Here is a 25679-nt window from a genome sequence, read left to right as displayed (position 1 = left end):
AGAGGAGCACCAGAGCACTACGTATGTACAGAAATAAAGCTGTCACATACAAATCGTGAGGACAAGAGGAATTACTTTGGCAATAAGATCTGTCAGAAGCTCTCAGATATAAATAGGAGTGTTTCAGGTATTTACTCACTGCATCTAAAAAGCAGCCTATAAAGGTCCACTCAGATATCTGTTACTCTTTAACAAAAAGAAAACCACCACTTCACACCAGCTGGGCAGCTTGGTAGGTCATCCTTAAATATAAAATGCCTGGAGAGCAGAGGCACTGTGCTGGTACTCACTGCCACAGCATGTTGTGAGCTGCTCCTCTCTGCCCAGGGGCTGACATCCACCCGTGTAGATGATTTTGTTCTGCAGAGCGCCTCTGGATTTGTGCAACCAAATTGGTCTAAAATAAATCCTATATAGATACATACATACATGTATATATAAACATCAGTAATTCAGTGACATTTCACTCTAAATTGCCCCAAGGAGTCTATTAACAAGAATCTCATTTACCTTGCCTTCAGGGGTGGGTCATAAGATGAGGTGCTACAGTGCTGCTCTCATTGGAAAAATCTCTGCATCCCAGGCTTTGCTGTCTCCATACAAACCTCTTTTCATCCAGTGTACAAGCTGTATCTATTGCCTGTTTAAATTAGGAGCAGATGGGCAGCGGGCAGCCCTGCTGGCACTAATAGATCTTAATTGTCTTGGCCAGCCTCTCCTGGGACTCCTACCCACTGCCTCTATCCATGGCTCCAGGAACTCCAGCTCAGGGCTTGCATCCCATTCCTGGGTCATGTTGTGGGTATACTTTTCTTTAGTCCTGTCTTTGCATTTATCTTCTGTTGCTCCTGTCTTGATCCCCCAAAAGATCCACAGGACTGATTTGTGACTTTGCCTGCTAGAGAAACCCACTGCCAGCTCCCTGCTCTGCCTACCCCATTTGAGTGCTGTGGGGCTGCTCCCTGGCTGGTGAGGTTGCTGCTCTGCCTGTGCTGGGGTCACCCTTGACTCTTGGCATTTGTTTCTTTCCAATACCTGGCTTCTCCTGTTAAAAAACCATCAGCAAGCAGGTCTGGCAAACTGAAGCTGCTGGTTATACATCTCCTGGGCAAGACAGATGCAGGGCATGCAGTGCTGCTCAGAGACCATTATTTTATGACTGTGGGGTCTAGAGGCTCCTGTCACTTATGGTAGCTTCTTGCACAAGGCACTGCCAATGGAGAGTGTCAGGGAATCCCATAAAACTGCCCTGTCTCGAGAGCCAATATGGATGTTAAGGGTGTGGAGAAGGAAACGGGGGAGTGATTTACCAGTGCTGCAAAGAAAGCAGAACTTCCTGTGAAAAAGGAAGAAATAGAGTTCAGCTTGTCAGGGACCTTGTCCTTCTCCTCGTGAATCATGACATTCAGGGTATATGCAAAATATCACAAGGCACCTTGACAGATTTGTCCTGTAGTTATTCTACAGGGTTTCTTCTTCACTTCTGTGTCTCCAGAGTTAGGAGATACCTGTGAAATGTGTGGGTGACTATAGCGTCAGGATGAATGTACTGTCACAAAATCAGTAGATATGCAATAGGGCAAAATCATAACAGGCAAATATATGAAATGATACTTAAATATTGAAAAGAAGGGTTGTGCATCTTCAGGATTTGACTCTCTTTTCAGCTTCATTATTTAAAACATACCTGCTAATGCCCCACTAGTATAATTAGATGTAGGAGAACAGCTACAAGTAACAAACATGGTATGGCTTTGGAAATTTCTTTGTGTGACTTGTGGATGGAAAATCAGATCAGTTATTAGACACAAACCTGGAAAACATCTGTAAAGGAAAAAGATTGAAGTGACTTTAAGTTTTGCCTGTTTTTTCGCCCTATCTGAACATGATATGAAAGGCTGCTTCTCCATTCTGCTGGTGGAGAAAACAAATGGATTGTCCAAGAGAGCAATTTCCAACACATTAATGGTAAATTGAAAAAAATGCATCAAAACAGGAGGCTCCATGTCAAGAGCATCAATTCCCTTCACTCCCCATTTGGCCTTGGACAGCCTTTGATTGAAAACATTGCACTGAAGTGAATGACAAGTGGAGAGTGGAGGTGATGCATAAAGGTAGTGTGAGGAAAGAAGGCAACTGATATTGGACCCTCACCAGTAGCCCAAGTGTCTTGTTGCTGGAATACAGTGGAGATGGATGGGAGAAAGCAGGAAGAAGTCATCTGCTTGAGGAGGTTGCTTAATAGACAAGTAGCTAAAGCAAAGGGAGGATATAGAGGCCTAATAGAGAAATATAATCAGATTCCTATCAGCTTTTTCTGGGCAATAATTCTGGTGTGTGTTCCTGTATAAACCTGATACCCAGTGCTTTACATCTCTTTCTTTCAGCCATATTTGCAAAGATCAGAGTCCCTCCACAAGTGTGCTACCTTAGGACTTGGATGCCACAGTGTTTCACAGAGTTAGGCGATAGACAATGCTTTGAAGAGAGTCAGGGAGAATTCAGGGTGTGCGAAATCTTTATTTATTGTTTGTTTGGGAGATAGACACAGAAGGCCTGAAACCTGGCAGGGTTTATACAAGGAAAAGGAGTCCAAGGCCCAGAGCTGAATTGTTTGCCCAGCCATCCATTGTGATTCTGTGGGAGATATAAGAATTTAATCCTGAGTTTCAAGCCTCAGATGAATATTTAACAAACAAGCATGTTTTTCTTGTGTTTTTGCCTGCAGGTGGTCAAAACTTCACCAACTTGATCTTGACTTCAGACCACTATAAATGCAAAGCCATGGTCAGCAGATGGACACTAGAGAAATGGAGAAAAGCTGCAAGATAGATCTTCTCAATTTCTTCATGCATCAAGATGAAAGTCAAGACAGGGGGACATGGACATTGTAAAGGAACATGCTTTTAGCCTGCAGTCTAACCTCCTGTTCTGGTTGTTTCCACTGCCTTTGGCAATTCACTGGTACAAAAGGAAATATTGATTTAGAGATCTGTCTTAGCATTGTATCTTCCCTATTAAATACAGCAGGGAAATCGAGAATTCTGAGTATTGAATTTCAGAAAGGATAAATTTATCAGCTATTGCAGCAGACTTTTCCAAAGCATAGAAAGTACTATTAAAACAAAAATGTAATATCAGAGCAGTCATGTAATTTGATTGGTTTTCTTCACTACCTTTGCCATGCTCCCACACTACAGTCAGCATTTGAGCTCTTTTGGCTCAGAAGATGCCTACAGCATGGAAGAATGATGTGCACTTCCAGCTGTGCCCAGCTGCTCTCCAGCCAGCAAAGTGCTGTGGGGCAGACCCATTTTTTCAGATTTCTAGCAGCAACTGGTATTGGAGGGTATTGGTTTACTGATGGTGTGACGTTCAAACTGTAAGTTTTTAATTTCACTTCACAGCAGCCCAGCCAGCCACTCTCCTAAGATGATTGAATGTTGGTTTTTGCCTTTTGAGCTCTGGCAGAGTGTTCCCTGAGTGCACTTATACTGGGAAAGCTCTTAGAGCAGTTGGCTGGCTCTGTAAGTATCCTGCCAATGAGAACTGGAAAGGCTGCAGTATTTATCTTGCTGATTTGTGGGCATTTCATTTTTCAGATGGGAGCTTTTGGTCGCAAAAACACCATTGTCAAAGCTAAAGCAGCCACTGTGAGACTTTCTCAAAGGAGCCTCTCTCCTGGATGTCTCAGGGTATGTGTTAAAAATTGGTGCACACGTGAGTCATAAAGTCTCCCTGTACTATATAGATGCCTGAAACAAAGAAGAAAAAGAAAAGCATCCCCACACACCAAGAGAATTCTTCCTTAGTCTGGAAGGGACTGAAGGCTCTGGGTGATCTTTTTACAGTACCATACAAGAAGAAGTAAAAAAACCCCACATTAGCCTTGTTTAGAAAATAAGGTGGGTAAGAACTTATAGGCATTTCTGGTTTATTTGCAACTCAAATGGTGGGTGATATCTGCATCAAGGAACTTGAGACCATGACGTGTCTCAGCTGGGATGAGAATCAGATGAGAATTGAGGAGTTTGGTTCTTGGTGTTGAGCCAAATCCTGCAGCACCAGAGCATGGCTAGGTCTTACCAGGTCAGGTTTATCCTCAGAGGTGACTTCACCCACCTGGAGATCCAATACCTTGTTTCTGAGCCTTTTCAGAGAAGCAGTGACTCAGCTGGAGCTCTTCCATCTGCTTATGCCTTGAAATACAGAGGTACGGGTTAACTTTTCCCTAAAGACTAAGAGAAAGCTGTCTCTTTAGCCAGCCTAATCTTCCTTTCACTCCTTCAGAAAGCTCAGATTGGGTATTTAATCCTGCTTTGCAGGATTCAGCAGCAGAGAATCACCTGCCTCACATTTGAAAGACAAATAAAAAATAATTGTTAGTCATCCTTATCTGTTATTGTTGATATCTTCTTGTAGAAGACATGATTAGGGCTGCACAAGGCTAAGAAAATATTCTGGGTCTGAAAATGAAAAAAAGCAATTAAGAAAATTAAAATTAACAGGGAGTTAACTTCTCCTGCAACGTTTATGTCTTGGAAGGTCAGTAGATAAGACGCTGCAGGTAATGTGAAAAGATCACTTATGGCATAGCTCTTCCTTGAGCTAAATAAATTTAACTCCAAATAGTTTTTTCTCTACAAGCCCCTTCTATGGCAGCAGTGCATGGAAAGGCTGCCTCTCCTAGATCAGTGCTTGGGGCACCCTGTTGTCCTCAGCAAGGCTCACAAATGTAAGCCAGTCATCACCCCTGGGATATCCCAGGCTGAGGAGACATACAAACCAGCGAGAGTGTAGGAATCTTCTGCAAAAAAAAAGCTTCCTGCAGATGACTGGGGTCCACTAAAGCCCTCGCTGAGGTGTAAACCTTCACTATGCTCAGCACAAAGTGAGGAATGAGAAGTGATGTCCAATCTCAAAAGAACAGATGGTTCTCGCTTCCCTTTGCTGCAAGCCTGTCGCCCTTTGAGCAGACCTCACTGCTGCTGTGTCTCCATCCTTCCAAAGCTGTTATTGAATCCATCCAGGAACAGGACAGCAGCCTGTGGTCCTCTGGGAAGAATATTTTCCTTAAAAAAACCACAGTACAGCTGGCTTCAAGTGCTGAATACCTAAACCAAATGATTGCAGTAAAAGCCCACTTGGGGCTCATTTCACAGCTTGGTACTGTTGTCCTTAGCTGAGGTGACCAGATTGTCAGAGGTGCTGGGCACATGCACCAGGGAGTCTTTTTCATTGCCATTATTTTAATTGGGTGCCTTGCAGGGAAACCACTTCACAGGCTGATTAATTTTATGAATAATAATTATTTCATTAAGGTATACTGCAAAATTAAGAACCTATCTTATTATATACATTTTTCCTTTTAATCTTTTCACTTCATGTAGTATCTACAGAATGAGCCACAATACTTCTGTTTAGGAATGATCAGAGGCAAGCTGAAAACTGAAGCTAGAGAATATTGCAATCCTTCTGTTCCTAGAAGTAGACTTGCAAATTTGCAATATTAATTACATTTACAGGTGCTGTGCAACCCATGTTACGTTTGGTATGCTGCCTTAAGAGATGAAGAATTGTAGTTCATTTTTGGTTTACACCTTTTTCTTCTGAAGGAAGGTGCACATTAAGAGGACTTTAAAATGCACACCATATGAAGATGGAGCATATTTGTGCACACAGTAATGAGATGTTTTCATACAGGTCTTCAAAGTTTTCTAGGAAGATGCAGAATACAAGAGAGGCAGCATGTCTCTTATTTGTGGGGAAATGCTGTTGCGTCCTAGGATGGCTCTGAAGCTCCAGGTTCTGTGGGTGAGAGGAATTAAGCTGGCACAAGCAGATCACTTCAGCTAGGCACTGGGAAAAACATGGATTCAGATTCTTCTCTTGCTGTTAAAATTAAAGACTGAAATTAAGCATAATATAAATCTTCAACTAGTTGCTAGCAAAACTAGCTGACAAAATAGGAGCATTTCTGATTATAGGAGGGTAGTATAAAGAAATCCACACTGTTAGCCTGTTTTTAGCCAAAACACTGGCAAAAGGAGTGCACTTTGCCCCACACTAACACGACCTTGTTTCTTAAATGGTATTCTTTATGAATCCCCATCTTCAGTCTAACATCAGGTATATTAGATACAGCCCTATTTGTGACTGCACATCAGAATTTTGAACTCCTGTTAAACTTCTCAGAGAGTCCTGGGCGAGCACAGCAGCACACACCATCCTCCCTGTAAAACGTGGAAAAAACAATTGTGCCTAAATTCAGTTGTAGCTGATTTTATTTCTAGCCCATGTTTCATCTGGGGTTGCAGGTCTGTGCACTAATTTGGATCCTAATAGTCCAGGATTAGTGAATGTGTTCTCTGCCTGGCTGCATGAATGAGGCGTGATGTGACATGGCAAAACTGAGATTCTCTGTGTCAAGACGTTCACCATCAATGAGGAATGGCTGGAGCCGTGTATTAATCTAAAAACAGGCAGAGGACTATCTATAAATATTTTTTTTCCAAGGATTGCTATCAATACTGTTTATCAGTTTAATAGCATGCTACAGGGGGAGGTCTGGTTCAGGCCTCTCTTAACTTTCAGCTGAGTAATGCCCATAGCAGTGGGTGTTGGGAAGGTTGGCGTTCTGCCTCCTGTGGGAGAAGCAAAGCGTCAATAAGGTACACACAAGTTAGCAGTTTCAGTTCAAGCTTCCTGTAAATAAGCCTCAGCCTTCTGCTGTACATCAGGGTGATGAAGAGGCGAATGGTGCAGCTCGATTCCCATGATAGCCATTTCTTTTTCCTTTTGACTTAAAGAAATGTCAGCCTACTCTTGACACATTTGAAATATCTGCACTGTGGCCTGAAAGACCTGTTTCAGGACTTGCTAGAAGACATATTTCATGTTCCTATTTAGTTTCTTTTTCTTTTTTCTTTTTTTTTCTCCCCTGAGTCTTGGATAAATTGTTTGCTAATGATTTGCTTAAATGCTTTAGATTGTATTGTAGAAAACTCTGCTCTTAGTCATACAAAGTAACTACCAAGTTAAAACTTTTTCATTAATATTAATTAGGAAGGCTATACAAGTGAGGAAAAAATAATAAAGATCTTCCTCCCAAGTCCCCCACTATTATTCCCACATCACTCAATTCCACATTTCTTTACCAGAGTTCATTTCTAAAATATACCCAAAAAGCACATTCCAGCCATGCCTGTACAGTGAGGAGCTGCTCTCTTTCTCCATTTATTGTACTGGAATGAGTCAGAACAAAGCAATTTATTCTTTTATTCTAACAGGAAAAACACCACTCAATACCTCACCTGGTAGTATCTTTTTTACCCCACTCATGCCATAGTTGGGCTGTGGCAGATCTTTTCACATATAGGTATTTCCTGCCAGGGAATGCAGAGGCAAGGCTGTTGCCTTTCCAGGGTCTCAGACGGTGTGTTGCTGGCCCTGCCTTGCTCCAGCTTCTGCCTTGAGCCAGGGGAGGTGATGCCTGGATCAGCAGCAAATTTGGGAGCTGCCATATCAGCACCCAACCATGTTCAGAATGCCCCCCTTTTAGCCCAAATCACATGAATTGAATAAGAAAAAATGATGTTCCATTGCATTCTGAGTATTTTTTGAGTAATCTACAAGCTATTGGTCCATCCCAAGCTGCCACAGATCCTGTGGCACACAGGTGGCCTTACCAGTAGAAGGATTTTTTTCTTTCCAGACACTGGTCCAGCAGGTTTCCCAGGGGCAATGACAGAGCAGGTGAAATACTGGCTCAGAAAGACACAGCACTTTCTCCTCCCATCCCCATGGTTTCAGCTTGAATACAACCAGTGTTGTACCACAGAAGAGATGTCAGCTATATTATACAAACTTATTTTGAGATGGCAGAAAATATTTTAACCAGCTTTCTCCTGTCTGAAAATATCACTTTGCTATTTTCCTTTACTACTAAAGTGTTTTAGACTATTGATCTTTGCGAAATGGATCTACTCAAGGATGGTTGTGCAGTAACATCTGGGATGACAATCCCTAGGAGACTGAACTAAGGGGATGTCTGCCACCAGCTAGAAAGTCATTTATTGACAAGTCTAGGGTCTGAGTTTTTGCTGTCCCAGTTTGCAGAGGACACTCATGCAGAGCTGGGGCAGGAGGGTCACTACAGCTTTTATGCTTGGGCAGCACACTGGGCAGGTCTGCTCAGACATGAACTCAGAGGCTGACTCAGGCATGAACCCAAAGCAGCTGTCCTGCACCATCCCAGGATAATGGAGAGGATGAGAGAAGAGAGGAGTCAAGTGTCAGAGAAAGGGCTTGTGAATAAAAGTGTCCTCTGTGCAGCCTGTGGTCAAGTGAGTCACTGACCATAAATCTTAATCCCATAATCATAAATCTGAGCCTAAACACTCCCTGCACGTGCCAGAGCAGAGCAGGAACTTCTCAAACCCACACCCTGAGTGAGAAATTGCCAACCATTTGAGAACACGTGGAGCTGTGCAAAAGGAATTGGATAAGGTTTCACTGACCTGCAGCAAAGTAAGAAGAAGAGGAGTTGTGCTCACTGCCACAGCACACAGTGGGTCAGAAACAACAAGTGGTGGAACAAGCCAAATACTGAACATCAACATCACCTCATCAGTGGCTGTGGGAAGTGAAATGAGCTCTTGGCAAAGGAATCCGATATGGGCAATCTTCAGAAGAGCAGCAGCAACAGCCCTTAAGGTAGGGGGATATTTGAAATGCCAGTGCTATTTTTCAGAGTGAAACAGTTTAATGATGCTTAGATTTAGGTCACCAGCCGCCTTGGGAACTGTACCTTAAGCTTTGATAACCCTCATTTTGGGAAGCGAGTGTCAATTAGGGCTTATTTAAAGGTGGCTGACCTTTTTAACCTGCACTGCCGTGTGAGAGATGGTCATGATCTATAGAGAACCTTGGGAAATATGCTTTATTTACCCAGAGAAAAAATTGCAGAGAGATTCTCTTTGGTTTTCTGAGACTCACATGTCAACCTAAGGTTGAATGTTCCATCCCTAAAAATGTTCAAGACCAGGCTGGCTGGGGTGAAGTGGAAGGTGTCCTGCCCCTGGTAGGGAGTCTGGTGATCTTCAAGGCTCTTTCCAACCTTCTATGTTTCTATGATTCTACGATTCTATGATTCTATTCTGTTTGGCCTTCCCAAGGCCAGTGCAGGTTAATTAAAAAAAAAGCCCTCCTGGCTCTGAAGGTTTGTCACAGTGGAGATATAGAGCCAGATGGAGGGAGATCCTAAATCCAAATCCAAGCTGGTGGCCACAGGAATGTTCATCTTGGTTCCCAAGAAGAGGAGTCAGCCATCAAGTTTAGTCAATTCCTCTGCCTGTTTCTGGGAAATAATTCTTCAGCATTGTGCAGAATAATGTGTCTTGTTTTTATCTTAATTCTTAGTGAAACTAGTTACGCATTAAAGGAGCTTTTTGTATCTGCAGCTTTCACTCAGTCTTCTGAGACGTATCTGCCCTGGTTTCAGCTTGGTGAAGTGCTGTGTTTTGTGTATTCAATGTGAGAATAATGTAGATAACACACTAATGTTTTAGTTACTGCTCAGTAGTGCTTAACCTAAATCAAGGACATTTCAGTTTCCCACACTCTAGCAATGATTGTGAGAGGAAAGCTAATATCTTTACAAACAATTTAATGGGTGAAGGTTTGTGATTAATGTCTTTGAAATGGGTCTTAATGTCTGTACTAACTTTGGGCAGCAGGTTTGTTGCAGAGACCAGACAACTTGGCTCCTGAAACAGCCAAGCGGGTCTGCACAAACCTGAACTTCTGAACTTTGGGGTAAAAGAGCAGGTTCAAGGGGGGAATATGTGGTAGTTTGGGAAGGCTGGACCTTCCTGTTACTCAGCCAATGGGGAAAGGAAGAGGCAACATGAGGATAGAAGTTAAGGATAAAAGGAGGCTGCGCCCTCCAAAACCTCAAAAGAGAAAACCCTGTGGGCGTGGACTCCAGTGGACTCTCTCCCTTTATTCAAATAAAGTTTGCAGGAGTCCTCTGTCTCCTTTTTGGACATAAACCTCTGGTGTCTGTGGATTTTCCTGACAACTGGGGCCCACTCCAGGATCCTTCCACTGTCCAGGTCCAGCACATGGCAAGAGAGCTGGAGGCACGCCTCACCCAGTTTTGGTGACCAGCTCCCTGTGGCGCTGGCAGGCACTGTGTGATTGTTTGGGTTCCTGACACTGTCTGGGAGATAGATGAGAGGCAGACCAGGGGGGTCTGTGAAGAGTCCACAGGCTATGGACACCCAGAGGGGGTGGTAAGGGAAAGTTGAAAAGGGGGTTGGCAAATCTCACCAGTGAGTACAACTTTGAGAAGCAAAACATGGTAGGATGTCCAGGCTGGGCAACAAAGGAAAGTCGAAAAAGGGCCTCGACACTAGGGATGATGATCCCAAAATACTGCAGAAGAATCCTTTGGGAGAATGTTGAGATAATTTTCACATTGTCCCAGAGTTAGTTAAGGACATAGGTTTATGCCCCCCAGAGGGGGCAATAAAAGGCACCAAGAAAGGGTCTTGGCAACCCACACCCAGAGTGGGCAATATGGTGTTAGTTTGGGAGAGGATTGGTTGAAAGGGAGTGAGTACAAGTCTTTTGTATTCCTATCTTCCAGAGGAGGTATATAAAAGATATGAAAGAAGGGATGAAGAAAAATTAAAGGCATAAACAAGGATAATGGAACACTTTTTACAACCCCTGATGGGAAAAAAGTGCAGGGAACCCCAGGACCAAAGGGAAGGGGGCAGTAATTGGGAAGAAATTAGTGTGCCATTTGTAAAAAGGAACATTAGAAATGAATTGTGAAGGGTGTCAGGATCTGCTGCTGTACTGGGGGCTCACCACACTGGAGCCCTTGCTGAAACAAGAAATGTGTTTCCTAGTAGACACAGGAGCTTCTCTCTCTGATTTGAATTTTATGCCAAAGGGGGAACAACTGTTCAAAGGTTCTTTTGATAAGTGGGAAAGATGAGCAGGTGCATTTTATTCAGCCACTATTGGAGAATGTGTGTGTGTGTGTGTGTGTGTGTGTATGAATTACCACAGTGTGTGTTACCCTCATAGCTGCCCATTCCCTTCAAACACATTGTACAGGGTTGGGAGAGGCCAGGAAGAATAAGACATGAACAGTGGGTTGGCTTGTGTCCACTGAGTTGTTTTATACTTTTTCTCTGTGTAACAATAGCCATCGTTTTTGGTTTTCTAAAACCCAGCTTAACCTCTGTACTGACTGGGTGCAGCAAAATTGCAGGGCTACCAAGAGCCAGGTGAGCCAGGTGAGCCAGGCTTGCTCAGATCCTGCTGCTGAGGAACCAACTCCTCAGGAAGAAGATGAATGGAGGGACCAGGCTGGGAGGGAAGCTGTGGGAGAGTCTTCCCTGCCCCTGGTTATGATGAGCTGCTGTGGGGTGCTGCAGGCTGCTCCCCCCTGAGAGCTCAGGGTGCAGAACATCAGGGTGTGCTTGATGTCACAGGGGTTACCTGAGGTAGTTTGGGCCAATCTGAGGTCATTTGGGATGACTTGAGGTCATTTGAGTGCCTGGTAGGGGTTAATTGAGGTCATGTGGAGTTACTTGAGGTCGTTGAGTTCCTGAGAAGGGTTACCTGAAATCATGTGGGTTATTTGAGGACATTGCATGCCTGAGAGGGGCTACTATATATATATTCATATCAGAGACAGCTCTGGATATTTTGTTGGCTGCAGGGAACTCCTGTGGCACACACCCATACGTGCCCAAGGGCTTCTCCATGCTCAGGTGGTAGGCACATAGCATTATTTTTCCTAATCAGTGTTAATATCAACTCAACTACAGCTCTCTGACACTGCAGACAGAGCAAATCACAAGATCCTACGCGGAATAAATCCGTATCATCTGGATTTAAATACCAAGCAGCATAAACCTGCCAGGACTTTTGGTTTTTTAATTAAACGGTTTGGAGTGAAATGGCCAGCAGAGAAACAGCTCCAAAATATCCCACCCAGATGCAATAACATTTAATCTGAAGGGAGATGGAAAGCCCAGAATTGCTTTCTCCATGCCAGAGTTGTCCTTTGCAATCCCAGGCACATGAGACAGGGATATGGGATGCTCTGCACCCCACAGGGCTGCCCTGCTTTCTGAACTCAGTGCTGTGGCAGGGAAATTCCCACTTTCAACCTCCTCATCTCCCCAGATCTCCTGCCTGTGGGCCCAGTCCAATGTGGGCAAAGCAGCCAGTGCCTAAGCAAGCAGTGAGAGGTTTCTGATGTTTATTTACATCGCTGGCTCTGTCTCACTGGGTGGTTTCCCATCTGCTTGGCCATGTACACGTAAATACCAGTGAAAACCATAACTTGGCACATCCCACATCTTCACAGGCCACAAGCCCCTGAAGTTTTCACTGAGCAGAAATAGAGTTACAGGCAAAATCTCAGCCCAAAGATAGAGGAAGGAATTCAAGTCTTTGGCAGGAGACATTTTTCCACTTGGGAAGTTCATGGGAGTTTTCAGATTTCTAGGATGTCTCAAGCCTCCTTCCCTAGTAAAGAAAAAAAAAAAAAAAGCTTTTATGGGGAAACACCCAATCCCCCAAAAGCCACAAGGCTGGATACCTGCTCTGTGGGGTGGTAATGCTCCCCTGTCCACCCACACCTGGAAGCATCACCTGGGGGTCCTGTTATTCCCATGGGCAACATCTGTGGGCAGTAACTGCATATGCTGGCAAAAAGCTATTTTTGAGGCTGTGTTCTTGCCTCTACTTCTTCTGCCTGCCCCTTTAATGCTCACACAAAGCTCTTTGGTCTTCATTTAAGAGGCCCCAGGAACTCCTGTGTTACCAGCAATGCCAGTAGTACCCCTGTGCTAATAATACTGAGCGAGGGGGATTAAACCCATTTTGACCATTTTCCACCCTAAGCAAAAAAAAAAGAAAAATGTTCTGAGATCCTTTATCTATATCCATAATCCTGTCTTACCTGGCGGGTTCTTAGCTGCAGGTACCAACCTGGATCAGTCTGAATGATTGTTTGGACCCTGTGTTCTTTGCTCTGTGCTATTTTTCTCTTCCTATGGTCTTTGCCTCTCTCTAAAGGAGCCTTCTAATGGCAGATAAGGAAAGCTGTCTGCAGCCACGATGACTGGATCCCCACTCACATTCATGCTGGTAACCCCCAAGGAGCACTGCAGATGTGCCCTAAACTGCTGCAGAAGATGATGCAATGGTAGAAGAAGATGGGGCGAATAGGGCTGGAAGTCAAAAACCTCCTGAATATTCCCTGGTTTTGCAGGGATTGCACTGGCACAAATGCAAATGCTGCTAATACCTCCTCCTTCTCCAGAGCTGACATTTCCTGAGCAGAGCTCTCTTCTTTGACCTCTCTCTGTAAATATTGACATTGCATTCACCAGGATAATAGATTTCTGCCTACTCTTACCGCAGCTGAATGTTTCCACCGGGACTGTTACTACTTCTTATGGCTGGAAATGCACCTGCACCAGCTGTGAGGCTCAGCATAGCCCCCCTGCCAGCCCTAATCCTCCAGGGCCTTAACAGACCACCACTGCCTCACCACCACGAAGCCCCAGTTCGTCTGCAGACAGTGGGAAAGGAATACTCTCCTGACCCTTTCTTTTTATTGGATAAAGAGAAAAACCCTATGAATTTGACTATCTTCCTCCTAAATCACTTGCTCTCTCTAAAGCACGTGATCCCAGGGCAGGCATCCAGCATGAAAATGACTTGCCTGTCACACATGACCCACACAGCTCCCCAGAATAATCCCACAGTGATGCTTGAGCCTCCCAAAGGAGGAATATTCTGAGGTTTTTGCTTTCCAGTAACAATCCCTCTACTTCTCCCCAAAATGAGATCACTCCCCATCCCCATCACCCAGGGATGAGCCTCAGCACTTGCTCTAATGCTTTGCCTCCAGCAAAAATTCACTGCAAAGCATTGCTTTGCTCTTTCCGCTCAGTGTGGTCTCTCTTGCCATGCCAGAGGCCTCCTTTAAAAGCAAAATGGTTTGGTGAAGCCTAAAAGCAGCTTTCTTAGCCTCTGCTTTCCATAATATGAACATCTGGCAGGCCCTTGGAGGGCAGCTTAAGGCCAGGCTTCAGAGAGCTGCACAGTGCTGACCAGTGGGCAAGCACTGAGAGGTCCACTTGAGAAAGAGTACTCAGGAGCTGGTTTTGCACAAATACCTGTATTTCCCAGTTGCTTCAACCCCATGAGCAAGACAATTCCTCACCCTGGCTTTCCCTTGCTCCATGCTCCCGTGTGGAGGTGGCATGTTAAGGATGTGCCAAAAGCATCCTCTCCTTGTTGCCAGCTCTGGCTCCACACACAGGAATAACCATCCCCTTTTTTTTTTTTAGACATCTGGCATGCACTGAGCAGGAAAAATACAGCAAGCTGGAATTTCCTTCGCTGGGAGAAGTGCACACTGTGGTTCCGGCCAAACCTAAAGTTTTTCACTTACGATTTTTGCATATGAATGGGAATTCAGGCTTGGTCCCTGGAGGGACCATCATTATATGCATTAACAGACAGCTGGGCTTTAGAAAAAGGGGGAAAGCAGAAAAAAATAGATGTTTATTCTGTACTTAGGCAAATTCATATGAGGGGAATCATCTCCCATTCTCGCTGCAGCACACGTTACTCTCTATAGACTCTGAATACATTCACTCATCAAGGCATATTGAGTAGCTGCTTATTAGCACAAGTTCGGTTCCCTTTCTGCATCCCTCAGACACACACACAAATACAAGTCCCCAGCGTGGCCCATCTGGAGTGATTCTGTAGCTTTCTCTTGTCTGGGGGAACACAAGATCATGTTTCTAGAGCATTAAATTTGGTTTGATAAAGGCTTTTACATTTTTAGTTTTTACTACACATACATTTTATATATATTTAAAAATATTCTCATATATTTTTATAACCTCCCTTCATGATGTCACATCTCAAAGCTGGGAAATTTGCACTGCCCAGATTTACTGTGGTAAACCTTCTGGTGAATGTGAAAGGGCTTTGCCAAGGGTCAGATTCTAATGAAGGTAATTCAAATCAAATCAAATCAAATCACAGGGCGGAAGAAACAAAAAAACCAAAACCCATTCTTTCATTCAACTCCTGATTTATCAGCTCCTATAAAGTCACCACTTCATCGGTGGGATGTTTCCACACTGTAAAAAATAACCCGGAACACAGCAACCTTTATTTTCATCTCTCTTTTAGACAATAAGAACTCTCCTCTCCTTGAATAGTTGAATAATATTGAAAAAAGAGCTTACACCGAGATAACAGTGCCATCTTCGGGGACCAGATGCCCGTACAATGCCATCACTGATGGAGGTATTTCACTTTGCTGCCTTTTCCCTTTTTTGCCTGTTTTTGTTTGTCTATTTGATTTTTATTTTTATTTTTTTTTTTTTTTTTTTTTTTTAGCCCATGGATAGCCCAATGTGGCAGCACAGAAAAATCCACAACCAGGTACTTCCCTTCCCAAGCTAGGCTTGGGTTTTCCAAATTTACAGGGATCACCGGGATACTTCTCTGGCTTTTTAAAGCCTGATTTTTACACCCAAGCCTGCTTCCAGTGATCAGGTTTTATCTGCTTCGGTTTTTTCCCCTCGCTTTTCAGTAGTATTGGGATGTGATTGTCCCCAGACCCTGGGGCACTTAAATCCCCTCTATCACAAAGACATAAATAACAGCACTTTGAAATAAGCTGAGCTTTGCAAGGGAAAAGCCTGGCTTTAAAGAACTAGGATGCGCAGGACTCACAGTATCCCTGGCTGGTACCTGGGGGCCTCAGCCACTCATGACAGGAATGCTTCTGTTCCCGAAGAAGCTGAGCTGTTTATCAGCTGCTTATCAGTTATAGCCACGAGGATCTCTGGAGCGTGGATGATAAATTAGCAGGAGGCAGGGCTCTTTTCTGCCCTTGTACCCTCTGCAGCCCAAGCCTGGATCTGAATGTGCTCTCTTGCCATAATTTATTTCTCCATTAAATTACTGACCAGGGCCCTGGCTTTGCAGCTATTGCCGTCAGCCTTTTGTCTTTCTGATTATGCTAACAGCAGCACTTGAATGCTAATTGCCTTCCCTGATGAAGCAATCACACAAATTCGGGAGGGATGGACAGTACACAAGGGTTTTGACCCTGGCTGCAGGGGATGCAAATGCAGGGGCCAAGGATTCAGAGTTTCTTTGACTGCTGTGTAAAATGGGAGGCAATGAAGCACAGCTCACAGGGATGGGAGAGGAATTAAATTTTTGCAGGACTGATTTCTATGCTCTGAAGCAACTATTCATGTTGATTTGGGACACTGCACCTTCATCAGTCCCCTCCCAAGGGGCAGCCCAACTTTGCCTCTGCCAGAGCCAACAACCTTTCCCTACACGGAATATTTATAATAATTTTATTTGTTTTCTCTGGGATACGTGTAGTTGTTGCTACAAGAAGATTCTGGCTGTTCAGCCCTGTTCTCCAAACCTTGGGTTTGAAATGGATGAGAAGACCACTCATGCTTCCCTTTCCCCTTGCTGGGCCAAGGGAAGGACTCACATGGGCATGTTCAAGACATAAAGTCATCCAAACCCAGGTTTTAGCAGCTGCTGAGCAACCCAGTCCCTGTGTAGGGCTCAGTGTGCTCTCAGCTGCTCACAAACTCTGGCTGTGAAACCCTGGTTTTCCACTCCAAAATACTAAAACTCCCCCAAAAGGGCCATTGTTTCCAAGCCAAATAAACATATTCATCTCCCACCTGGGCACCATGGATTGACCTTTAGGTCTGTGAGTGATTTTCAAGCCCAAAAGCAATGGCCAAGCCAGGATGAAAGCCATGCCTGTGGCTCCCCCACCATCTAATTTCTCCTTATTTCTTACCAAATGCATGTTCCAAACAACTTTATCCAGTCCATTCAATCTGCCCTTCCCTGCTTTCATGGCTGGTGGCTGCCCAGTGGGATGGAACTTGGGGGATTTTAGCACTAGTGAGAACACCCATCCTTTCTGCAGCCACCCTAGCACTGCCTCTCTCCTCTCCTAGCTGGGTCATTAATTCATCCTGCGACAGGAACACTAATGAAGGCCAAATCCTTCCCAGTGCCACACCTTGATGATCTCCATCTATCCCCACTGCCTGGCTGAAAACACTCTTTTCAGCCCAATCCAATCTCATCCCTGGATTATTTGCTGCCATTCACCATTTATTAGCCATGCACTAATTGTTTTCTTAACTAAGAGATGATAACCCAGCGCTTCTGCACGTGTGTGCACATACAGCCATGCATCTCTCTCTATATATCTCCCCATAAATACATATATGCCTCCTCCTCCTCCAATAACTGGGTCCAACCATTAATCTTATGCCATTTGAAAGACATCAGCAAGCCCTGAGGAAGTCCTGAGCACCTACACATCTCATGGGAAGGGACCACAGGATGCCACTTTGACAGCATTTTGCCCACTGGATGGGAGAGGCTGCTCCCTATCTTGGTTTGTTTTTTTTAAGAACATGTAATTTCCCTATCTTCCCTTTTTTTCTCCGAATGGAGTATTTTTACCTTGCATGCCCTTTTTCTCAGCTGCTCCACACACCGTATTTCTTGAGGAGTAAATGATTAAATTTTAGAGCCTGGAGTTTCATGTTTAAATGTCAAGCTTGAAACACAGACCTCAGAAGAGAAATCCATAGGATTTCTATTTTCTTGTAATAAATATGGTCTTTACTGGGAGCAAACCAAGAAAAAGGCAGGCAGCCTATCTCACAGTTTTTCTGCTTTTCTTTTTTTTCCCCACTTGGAAGATTTTTCTTTTGGTTTTGTAGTTAGAAAAATAAGCTTTGAGAGAAGTAAGTCATCTTCACCAGCACAAATGCATCTGCTGGCCATTTAATGGGGAGTTCTGGGGTCAAAAGAACCTGCTTAGAGCTGTTAATGGGTTATGAAAGCAGCACACCAGTGCAAGAAAGCATCTCCTTCTCTTACACTCAATTTGCTGAATATTACTATAGCTGATGCCATGAGTATCTGAGCTGACCCCAGCTAGAGGTGAGGAAATGAAGGGGTAAGAAAATGACCTACATGGGTGCCTTGTTCTCCTCCATGGCTGGCTCATAGGACTTTCTGGGAGGAAAATAATGAGCCATATATTAATGGGTTGTCAAAGGTCACTGTTGGCGCCTGCAGCCACCAATATCCAGCAGCTCCCAAAGAAATTGCACCAGATGCTCCCACTGGCAGTCATATTATAGAGGCAGTGGGTGCATTCAGTGAGCATCACACACTTCACACCTGTTTCTCCACGGCTTTTTTCCCCTGGAAGCCCTATGGCATGCAATAACTGCAAACACACCCTGGTCTGCTACCATGGCTGCAAACAAGCATTTATGCTGGCCACCATGCTGCTCTGGCTCCCATTTCCTACCCAATCTCAGCCTGGGATTGTTTTGATGTCTGTCTTCATGTACATGACATTTAAGCTCTGTCATAAGCTCAGATGCATTATTAAAATTGCACACTTGGAAGCACACATGCACCTGCTGAGGGAACTGCAACAGGGAACACCATGTTTTCAGCACTCACCCCTGCACTGGGTTTTCCTGTGGTGTCCTCTTTTTCCAGCGTTACCTCACTTTGAGCTGTGGCTCTGTGCCCCAGTGTCATTCACTTCCTACACTGACCTGTCTGCTGGTGCAATAGCTTGTCCTAGCACCTCTCTAAGTCCCACACCACATCCGAGGCATTGTGGATAAGGTGGTTTCTGTCCTGCCACCCACCCATTTTACCAAGCAGAATGACATGTGCCCTTCTTGAGGTCCATATCCCTTCACATTGGTTGGCAAAGATGAATTATTCTGGGATGAGGTTGTACTGTTTTGGCTGCTTCTTAATGCACCTGAGGGTGACTTTGAGCAGGCTCTGTTGACTTGAATAAATCTATCTCATTCTTTCATCTCTTCTGCTTCCTGGTCCCTCCTTTTTTTTTTTTATGTAGAAGTATCCAGTCACAGTTTATGCATTGCATGCTATTTATGCAGTTCAGCCCATGAAAAATACATGAAGAGTCCCTTGCTCTTTCTCCCCACAGCTTCATAAATCTTGCATTGCTTTCTGCATGGCAGCTCGGCTTCATGGGGTGATGGGGAACATTCTCCCCGCTGCTCCTGCCCTGGGGCCACAGCATCCTCTGGGGATTCTGGCATTACAGGCTTGAACCCTTCCAGGTTGGCAGAGGAGAGGTTCAGAGCCCCCTCAGCCCCATTTTTATATTACTGGATAGGAAAAGAAGTCCAAGTTACTGTTTAGCTGCCCTAAATATCTCCAGCACAGCCATCATCTTGCCTTGCAGTTGGTTTCAGTTTTACTGAAGACAAGAGCAATGCAGAGAGTATTACCCTGAGCACAGGCTGTTAAGCATTCACAAGGGCTGGTGTTTGCAACTCGAGATGCAGCTGCACATTTATTCAGGGACCAGGCAAAGGCTGTGCAGAAGAACCACCCAAAAAACAAGTCAGGCATGTGCTTAAGTACTCATTTTGAAGGTAAAGCACTTTCTGTCCAGGTAAATTTACTAGCTGGTGCTAAAAAAGTGCAAGTGCCTTTTCTCTGAGCTCAGCAGAGGAAAATGATAGGCAAACACTAATTGAGATTTGTTTAAGAACTGCTCCCAAGGCAATCTGAGCACAAAGGCCCATAGAAATTGCCTAATTCCTTAGTTCTCACTTAAGATGGAACACTGTGGAAGGAGTTTGCAGCCAGCTCTGATTTTTAATGTAAGTTTCATCATGTTTGTATTTTCCCCTTAGCAGGCTCTCAGCCTCCATGAAGCTATCAAGGATGCTGTCGATATGGGCAGATTAACAGCTCTTCCCTCTGTCCTCAGAGCCCCTCTGATTCCTGACAGCATCTGCCACCATCATGGTCCTGCAGGGGACAACCTCAGGCTGAACAAGGAAACACTGAGTGGGGACTGGCACGTCAATCCAGAGGGATTCTATCCCAGCTGCTGACAACCCCAATTCACTAACCCAACTGACCTTGTGCACCCTTTAATACAATAAGGCAGCATTCTCCTTATGTCCCAGCCTATCATGCCTTTCCTGGCCATGGTGTGAGTGCACCACTACCCATTATCTGCCACAGCTCCCTGTCATGTCAGGAGAAACAGTACCCATTTCTGCACCTCTTCCCTTTGCCCTCTAGCAGTGGACAAGGAGATGCTGGCTGCCCATCACCACCTCCATTAAGACCTTTCCCAGGCCAGTCTTTTCCCCCTTGGCCCTTGGCCTTTCCCACCTATGGCTTCTCTCACCTCTTTAGGGCTGGCCCATGTCCCTCTGTGGCATGTAGTTATGTCCAAATCTATGGAGCAGGGGATGTGGTGGTGGGTGCTCCACACTGGTCGTGAGTTTGCTGGGGTCCCTCCCCCAAAAATTCAGAAAAAATCACATCTTGGGAGGAAAAAAAAAAATCACAAAAAAAAGGTATTTCTGAGGGATATGTAGTGAGGGACCAATCTGGGGCTTAGCTGGTTTAGCAGGCCCTTTGCCCCAGAAACTAGACTAAAAAAGCATTATTTTCCCCCCCAAACAGAGAGAAGTGGGAACAGCCTGTAACAAGGCCGGATGCATTCACGTGGGTCTACATGTCTTACTCATCCCAAAGGCCTCTCCTTCCCTCAGAGACCACAAGAGTAGCACCAAATCTGCATTTAGGAGAGGAAAAAATTACAGAGAATATATTTTCCTTCCAAGGGAGTAAATCCTGATGCTTTGTGGAAAGCTGAGGGGTCAAGTGTATGTGTGATCCACAACTGGATGTTGCTGTTAGTCAAAGGTTTTTATTTTTATGAAAAAATAGAAAACTTTGTATCTTACACTACAGAAAAACCCATGTACACAAACAAAATGCACAGAGAGCATCTGAAGAGGGGGAAGGGGAGGAATAAATACAGCAATGCTACAGTCTCCTATGAGTTAAAATGCTGATGCCAAGGAGCTGAGACAGATGCTGCAGCTCTGACAGTGCTGGATGCACCAGCTCCTGCTCTACCTGCCCTAAGGAATTACAATAAACGTTTGGCAACTAAGTGTTAACCTTAAGACTGCTACTGATGTATTCTACATCTGCCTTAACATCTAATTTCAAGTCCACAGCAGTCCAAGGAGTCACAATTTCTTGAGCACTGGGACTTTCTACAATATGTTCAATGCTGTATAGACAGAAAAAACAATTGATCTTAATTTTTTATCCTTCTCACTATTAACATATAGGAGGAATAAGTAAAGTTTTCTACTTATTTTTCCCCCTTTTATATCAGTCTTCCTTTTTAATACTCAAGTAGTTTTTCCAAGTGGTGGTTACACAATGCAAGGGTGTCAGTCTATACAAGCCACGCCTGGGAACACTTCCTTCTCCCAAAATGAAAAACTGTATCAAAAAAAGCCTTTCCACCTTTTGGATCCTTTGAAATACCTCCCTCTAAGTTATGACCAAAATACACTGGAAAATCAGAATCTGCTGGCTCAGGTGCAGCAGTAGCGAGCTGGAAAAGCAAAGTGCTTGGACTTACCATGGGCAGGAAATTCACCTACAGCCCTTTTCAAGAACATAACCTGCCAAAAAAGTTGCTGTCCTCTTGTTCTGCCACACTCCAACATATATAATCATGCCCAACACATGAAGTACTTGCAGTTCTTGGATGGGAACTGAAAATCTCCTTTGTCTCTGGAATTTCCTCATGGACATAGAAGCTGTAACCTTTGGACCCTACACATTAAAACAATGTTTAAATGTTAGCCCCAAGACAAAGTCTATTAATACAGAGATCTGTAGCAAGAACAGCTCTTGAAATAGATAGAAAAGGTTATTTATTTATTTATTGGAGGAAGCGAGAAGAGGTGCCCTATTTACAAATGCAGTCTGGATTAAGAACAGTTTTGTTTTCCACTGGTTTATAATTTTGAAGGTTACTCCAGCATCTGGTAGGTATCCCAGCAATACAAATGATGAAAAGGGGATTTTTCTTTTAAGAGCCCAGGAAAAAAAAAGACCAAGTTCAACTCCTCCCACAGAGCCAACAGGAAAGGAATGAGTGGAGATGATGGGCAGAGAGTGCTACATATTTGCTAATAGCATCTCAGTGCAGCCAATGGGTGCAGGCAAAAGGATGATTCCTCCTGGTGAAATGAGTTGTTCCTGTCTTCCTACATGTTATTTTCCCAAGCACTGGAGACAGGGAGGCACAAATAATCTGAAGACTGTTCTGCTGACAGCTCTAATAATCTTATTTATTATTTGACAAATCTCTTTTCCGTGCAGAAATTGTTATGTCTTGATACCCTCTTCCTCTTTTGTGGTCCGGTGGCTGCCAGAATGAAACAACAGGATGAGAAATGACACTATCAAGATTTGTTAGACCTCGCTGTGGCTCCTTTCCCTCCTTTTTCTCCTGATTCCTGAGGAACTCAGCAGTCACCTGCAGAGAAGGTGGGGGCCATTTCAGAACAGGCAAATACTGCCTGAAGAAGCCTTGCTGTAAGAAAACAAAGCCCTCCTGCTACGAAAAAAAATACTCCGTCTCTTCTCCTAGATGCCCCCTTTCTGTAAAAAAAAATAATTCTGTGTATCAAATCTCATCCAAAGGCTGGAGGGAAATGGAAGAAAGACTTTGAAACAGCTTCAGGTGCCTTGCAAAACCTGTTTCTGTAAGACGTGAAGGACACAGGCCTCCTTTTGGCTGTTTGAGCTCTTTGGGCTCGGCTCTGCAGCACTGGGGATGAAGGGAGCTACAACAACTTCATATATTGATGTTATTGCTAAGGAAGGATGCCACAGGAAGCAAATAACTCTAAGAAAGCAATATATTTACAGAAACAACAAACCCTTGCAATCCACTGAGCTGTTTTAAAATCCTTGTCTAAGTCTTCACTAAATAAAAGCCCAACATGTGAATACCAAATTAACTGTTAATCTTAGGTACAATAAAAATTAACTGTTTAATCCTAGGTACAATAAAAAGAGGAGGACAACCCCAAAATATTTATTGGTGTGATTCCCAGGGGACTGGGTTGCCCTCAGGTCCCTCTGAAAATACCAGCCATGGGCTTTAATGGATACAGTGAACCCCAGCTACAACCAAGTCCTGATCTGAGCTGCACTAGCCCCCGACCAATGGCATCTCCTTGCCCTTGGGATGCTATTGCTGTGACCATGTTGGGCTACTCTGCTCTTCCTTCCCCTCTGTGCTCTGTCACAAAGTGGCCAGGTCCACAGCAAACCTAGAATGCCAAGGGACAGCCTGTGACAGTACAGTTCCAAAAATAATCCCACTCCCGCCACTGTGGGAGAAATACTACAAAATCTCCACACTGGATGGCCACAGGCTCATTTCCACACTGTGCCCCAGGACTTAACCCACAGCAACAGAAAAGGAACAACAGAATTCCTTCCTTCCAGCTAAAACCACCTCACACTTTCTCTCCTGGGCTCTGGGAACAGAGGCAATGGCTGCACTGGGTGATGGTTACTGGGGCTAAAGCTCCTGTGCAGAGGCAATCCCGTATGCTATCTTTGGCCAGGACACAGAAAAATCGATGCCACGTTGTTGCTGGAGGCCATCAAGAACCAGATGCTTTACTTCTCCTCTTCTGGATGTCCTCAACACATGGTGTAAAGGAAGAGGAGGGCAACATCTTTATTTAAGCAAACTCCTTCTATCTCATATACATAATCAAAACTCCTGAAGGCTTTATGTGTCGATCAAACCAAACTGCAGCAAAAATACAAAGCATAGGGGTAACACAAAAGGGAGGCTGAGTAAAAGATGGAGGAAAGAAGGAACAAACCAAGGAATGAGCCCCAATCTTGTACCTGATGCGTAGCAAACTGTACAGTATGTACATCTTCATCACGTATTATCCTCCCCAAAGAGCAAATAAAAAGAACTTGGTAACACAGAAGGAGGAAAACAAAATATACACCCTGTATTGTATTTGCCATGGAGCAAGCGACATGTTTATATGCTAGTCTCTATAACTTAATGCTGTGTAACAGCATTTTTTTTTCTTTTCTTTAAATTTACAAAACAAAATATCTATCGAGAAATAATCTAATCATATTGCTCTTCAATACACTTCTGTAGACAAGTAAGACTCGAAGTTATACTTCAGCAGACTGCAGCTACTGGGAGTCCATGAATGGCCACAAAAATCCTCCATTCAAGTCAGTCCTTGGAAGCATTACCATGTGTTGCTGTAATTCAATATATAAAGGTGCTATATATATATATGTACCTCCCATGAACAGAAAACATGTGGTGGAAGGCTTGTCATCACCGCTGAAGCTTAAGAGACTGGTTAACCTCATGTACAGCAGATTCGTTTCCACGTTCCATGCATCTTACATTGACTTCATGAAAATGAGGACACAAATAGGAAGAAAAGCAAAACTTTAGTCAAACACTGCTTTAGAAATGCTGCAGCAGAGGCCAATGTCCTTCAGTTATAGAAAGCACCGAATTTCCCTTTTTATCTTTTCTTGGGTTTTTTTTAGTCAAAATAAATCTCAGGGCTAGAGTACAAAGTGCAGGACCGACCCACTTGAGGAAGCAACTTTAAAAACCGTGTTACAACGGCACCATCCCATTCACCAACTGGACCTTCATCTCTTGAAGGCTGTTCATTATCTTCTTCTGGTGACCAACAAGTGTCACTCCCAGACGTCTCAAATCCCTGTGGGAGAAAGCAGACGTTGGTTCCATGGACCTGTTAGGCACATGTCGCCGCGCACACCACGCGCCGCACGCGCTGCTGCTGCCAGTGCCTACCTGTTATCACTGGCAGCTCCCAGAACCATGTTTAGCTGGCACGTTTTATTTTCCCCATTTGTAATATTTTTCTCTTTTTTTTTATGGCTGACAGCATCTCAGAGAGGTGATGTGATTTGAATGAAATCACCTCGCTGGCCAAGGAGAAAAGCCAGACAGCAAAGTGTCAGCATCATCTTTGACCAAAGATTCTGCTAGGCGTGAAAAGTCCTATTTCCAAGAGAAAAGTCATGTAAGAAAGCCCATGTTGCTGCTTCCTCTTCTCATGGGAGAGGCTGGTATTTGATCTTGGATATGAGCAGTGAGGAGTGAGGTCAATCCGTGCTTTCTTCCTCTTCAGATGAGGGAAAGCCAAAGAAACACAGATGGCAAAAGCCTCAAGCATGGCCACCATCCTGATGACTCTTTAAAGTCAACAAGAATTAGCAAAGCAGCTCCCCTTTGGGTCTTTGCAAATCTTCCCATAAGCCCACATTTGGTTTTGCTTTGGGGAGGTGAATTCTAGAAGCCAAGGGCATTTGTGTTGATTCTGCCTACTAGGCTACCATTACAGGAAAGCTGTAAAATAAGACAGTTAATAAAAAATGCAGGATCAAGAGGAAAGATTGTTTGTCATCAGCTCCGCCCCCAAAATTCAGGTGTATACATGAAGGTAATCACTTTCATGTGATTCATGTGAATGGCATAGGAGAGGCACCTTCAGGGTACAATTTATCCCATCTAAAGACAGGAGTGGGACAAATCATCTCCTGAAAATACCACAGCAAGACCTTGGGCTATCACATTCAATGACCCCTCTAAAGCCAGGTAAGGCCATCAGTTATGGCAGAGT

The 25679-nt window shown here is 44.2% G+C and overlaps 1 protein-coding gene across 4 annotated transcripts in view; it reads right to left on the bottom strand.

The window, feature by feature from the left end:
- Nucleotides 1–4099: 4099 nt before the first annotated feature.
- EPHA5 (EPH receptor A5) overlaps nucleotides 4100–25679 on the bottom strand; it is a 210898-nt gene continuing 189318 nt past the window's right edge. For 3 of the 4 annotated variants that reach the window (XM_058837668.1, XM_058837669.1, XM_058837674.1), the window contains one exon: nucleotides 23701–24752. In XM_058837668.1, the coding sequence (XP_058693651.1) occupies nucleotides 24647–24752 (106 nt within the window). In that variant the 3' untranslated portion in view covers nucleotides 23701–24646. Of the gene's footprint in view, nucleotides 4200–23700; nucleotides 24753–25679 lie in introns of those variants that run through there. The other variant, XM_058837670.1, reaches the window with a different exon arrangement.

This window comes from Poecile atricapillus, chromosome 4 (assembly GCF_030490865.1).
Source record: "Poecile atricapillus isolate bPoeAtr1 chromosome 4, bPoeAtr1.hap1, whole genome shotgun sequence".
Classification (NCBI taxonomy): domain Eukaryota; kingdom Metazoa; phylum Chordata; class Aves; order Passeriformes; family Paridae; genus Poecile; species Poecile atricapillus.
Note: the sequence above shows the minus strand (reverse complement) of the source record. Positions and strands in the feature narration are given on the sequence as shown.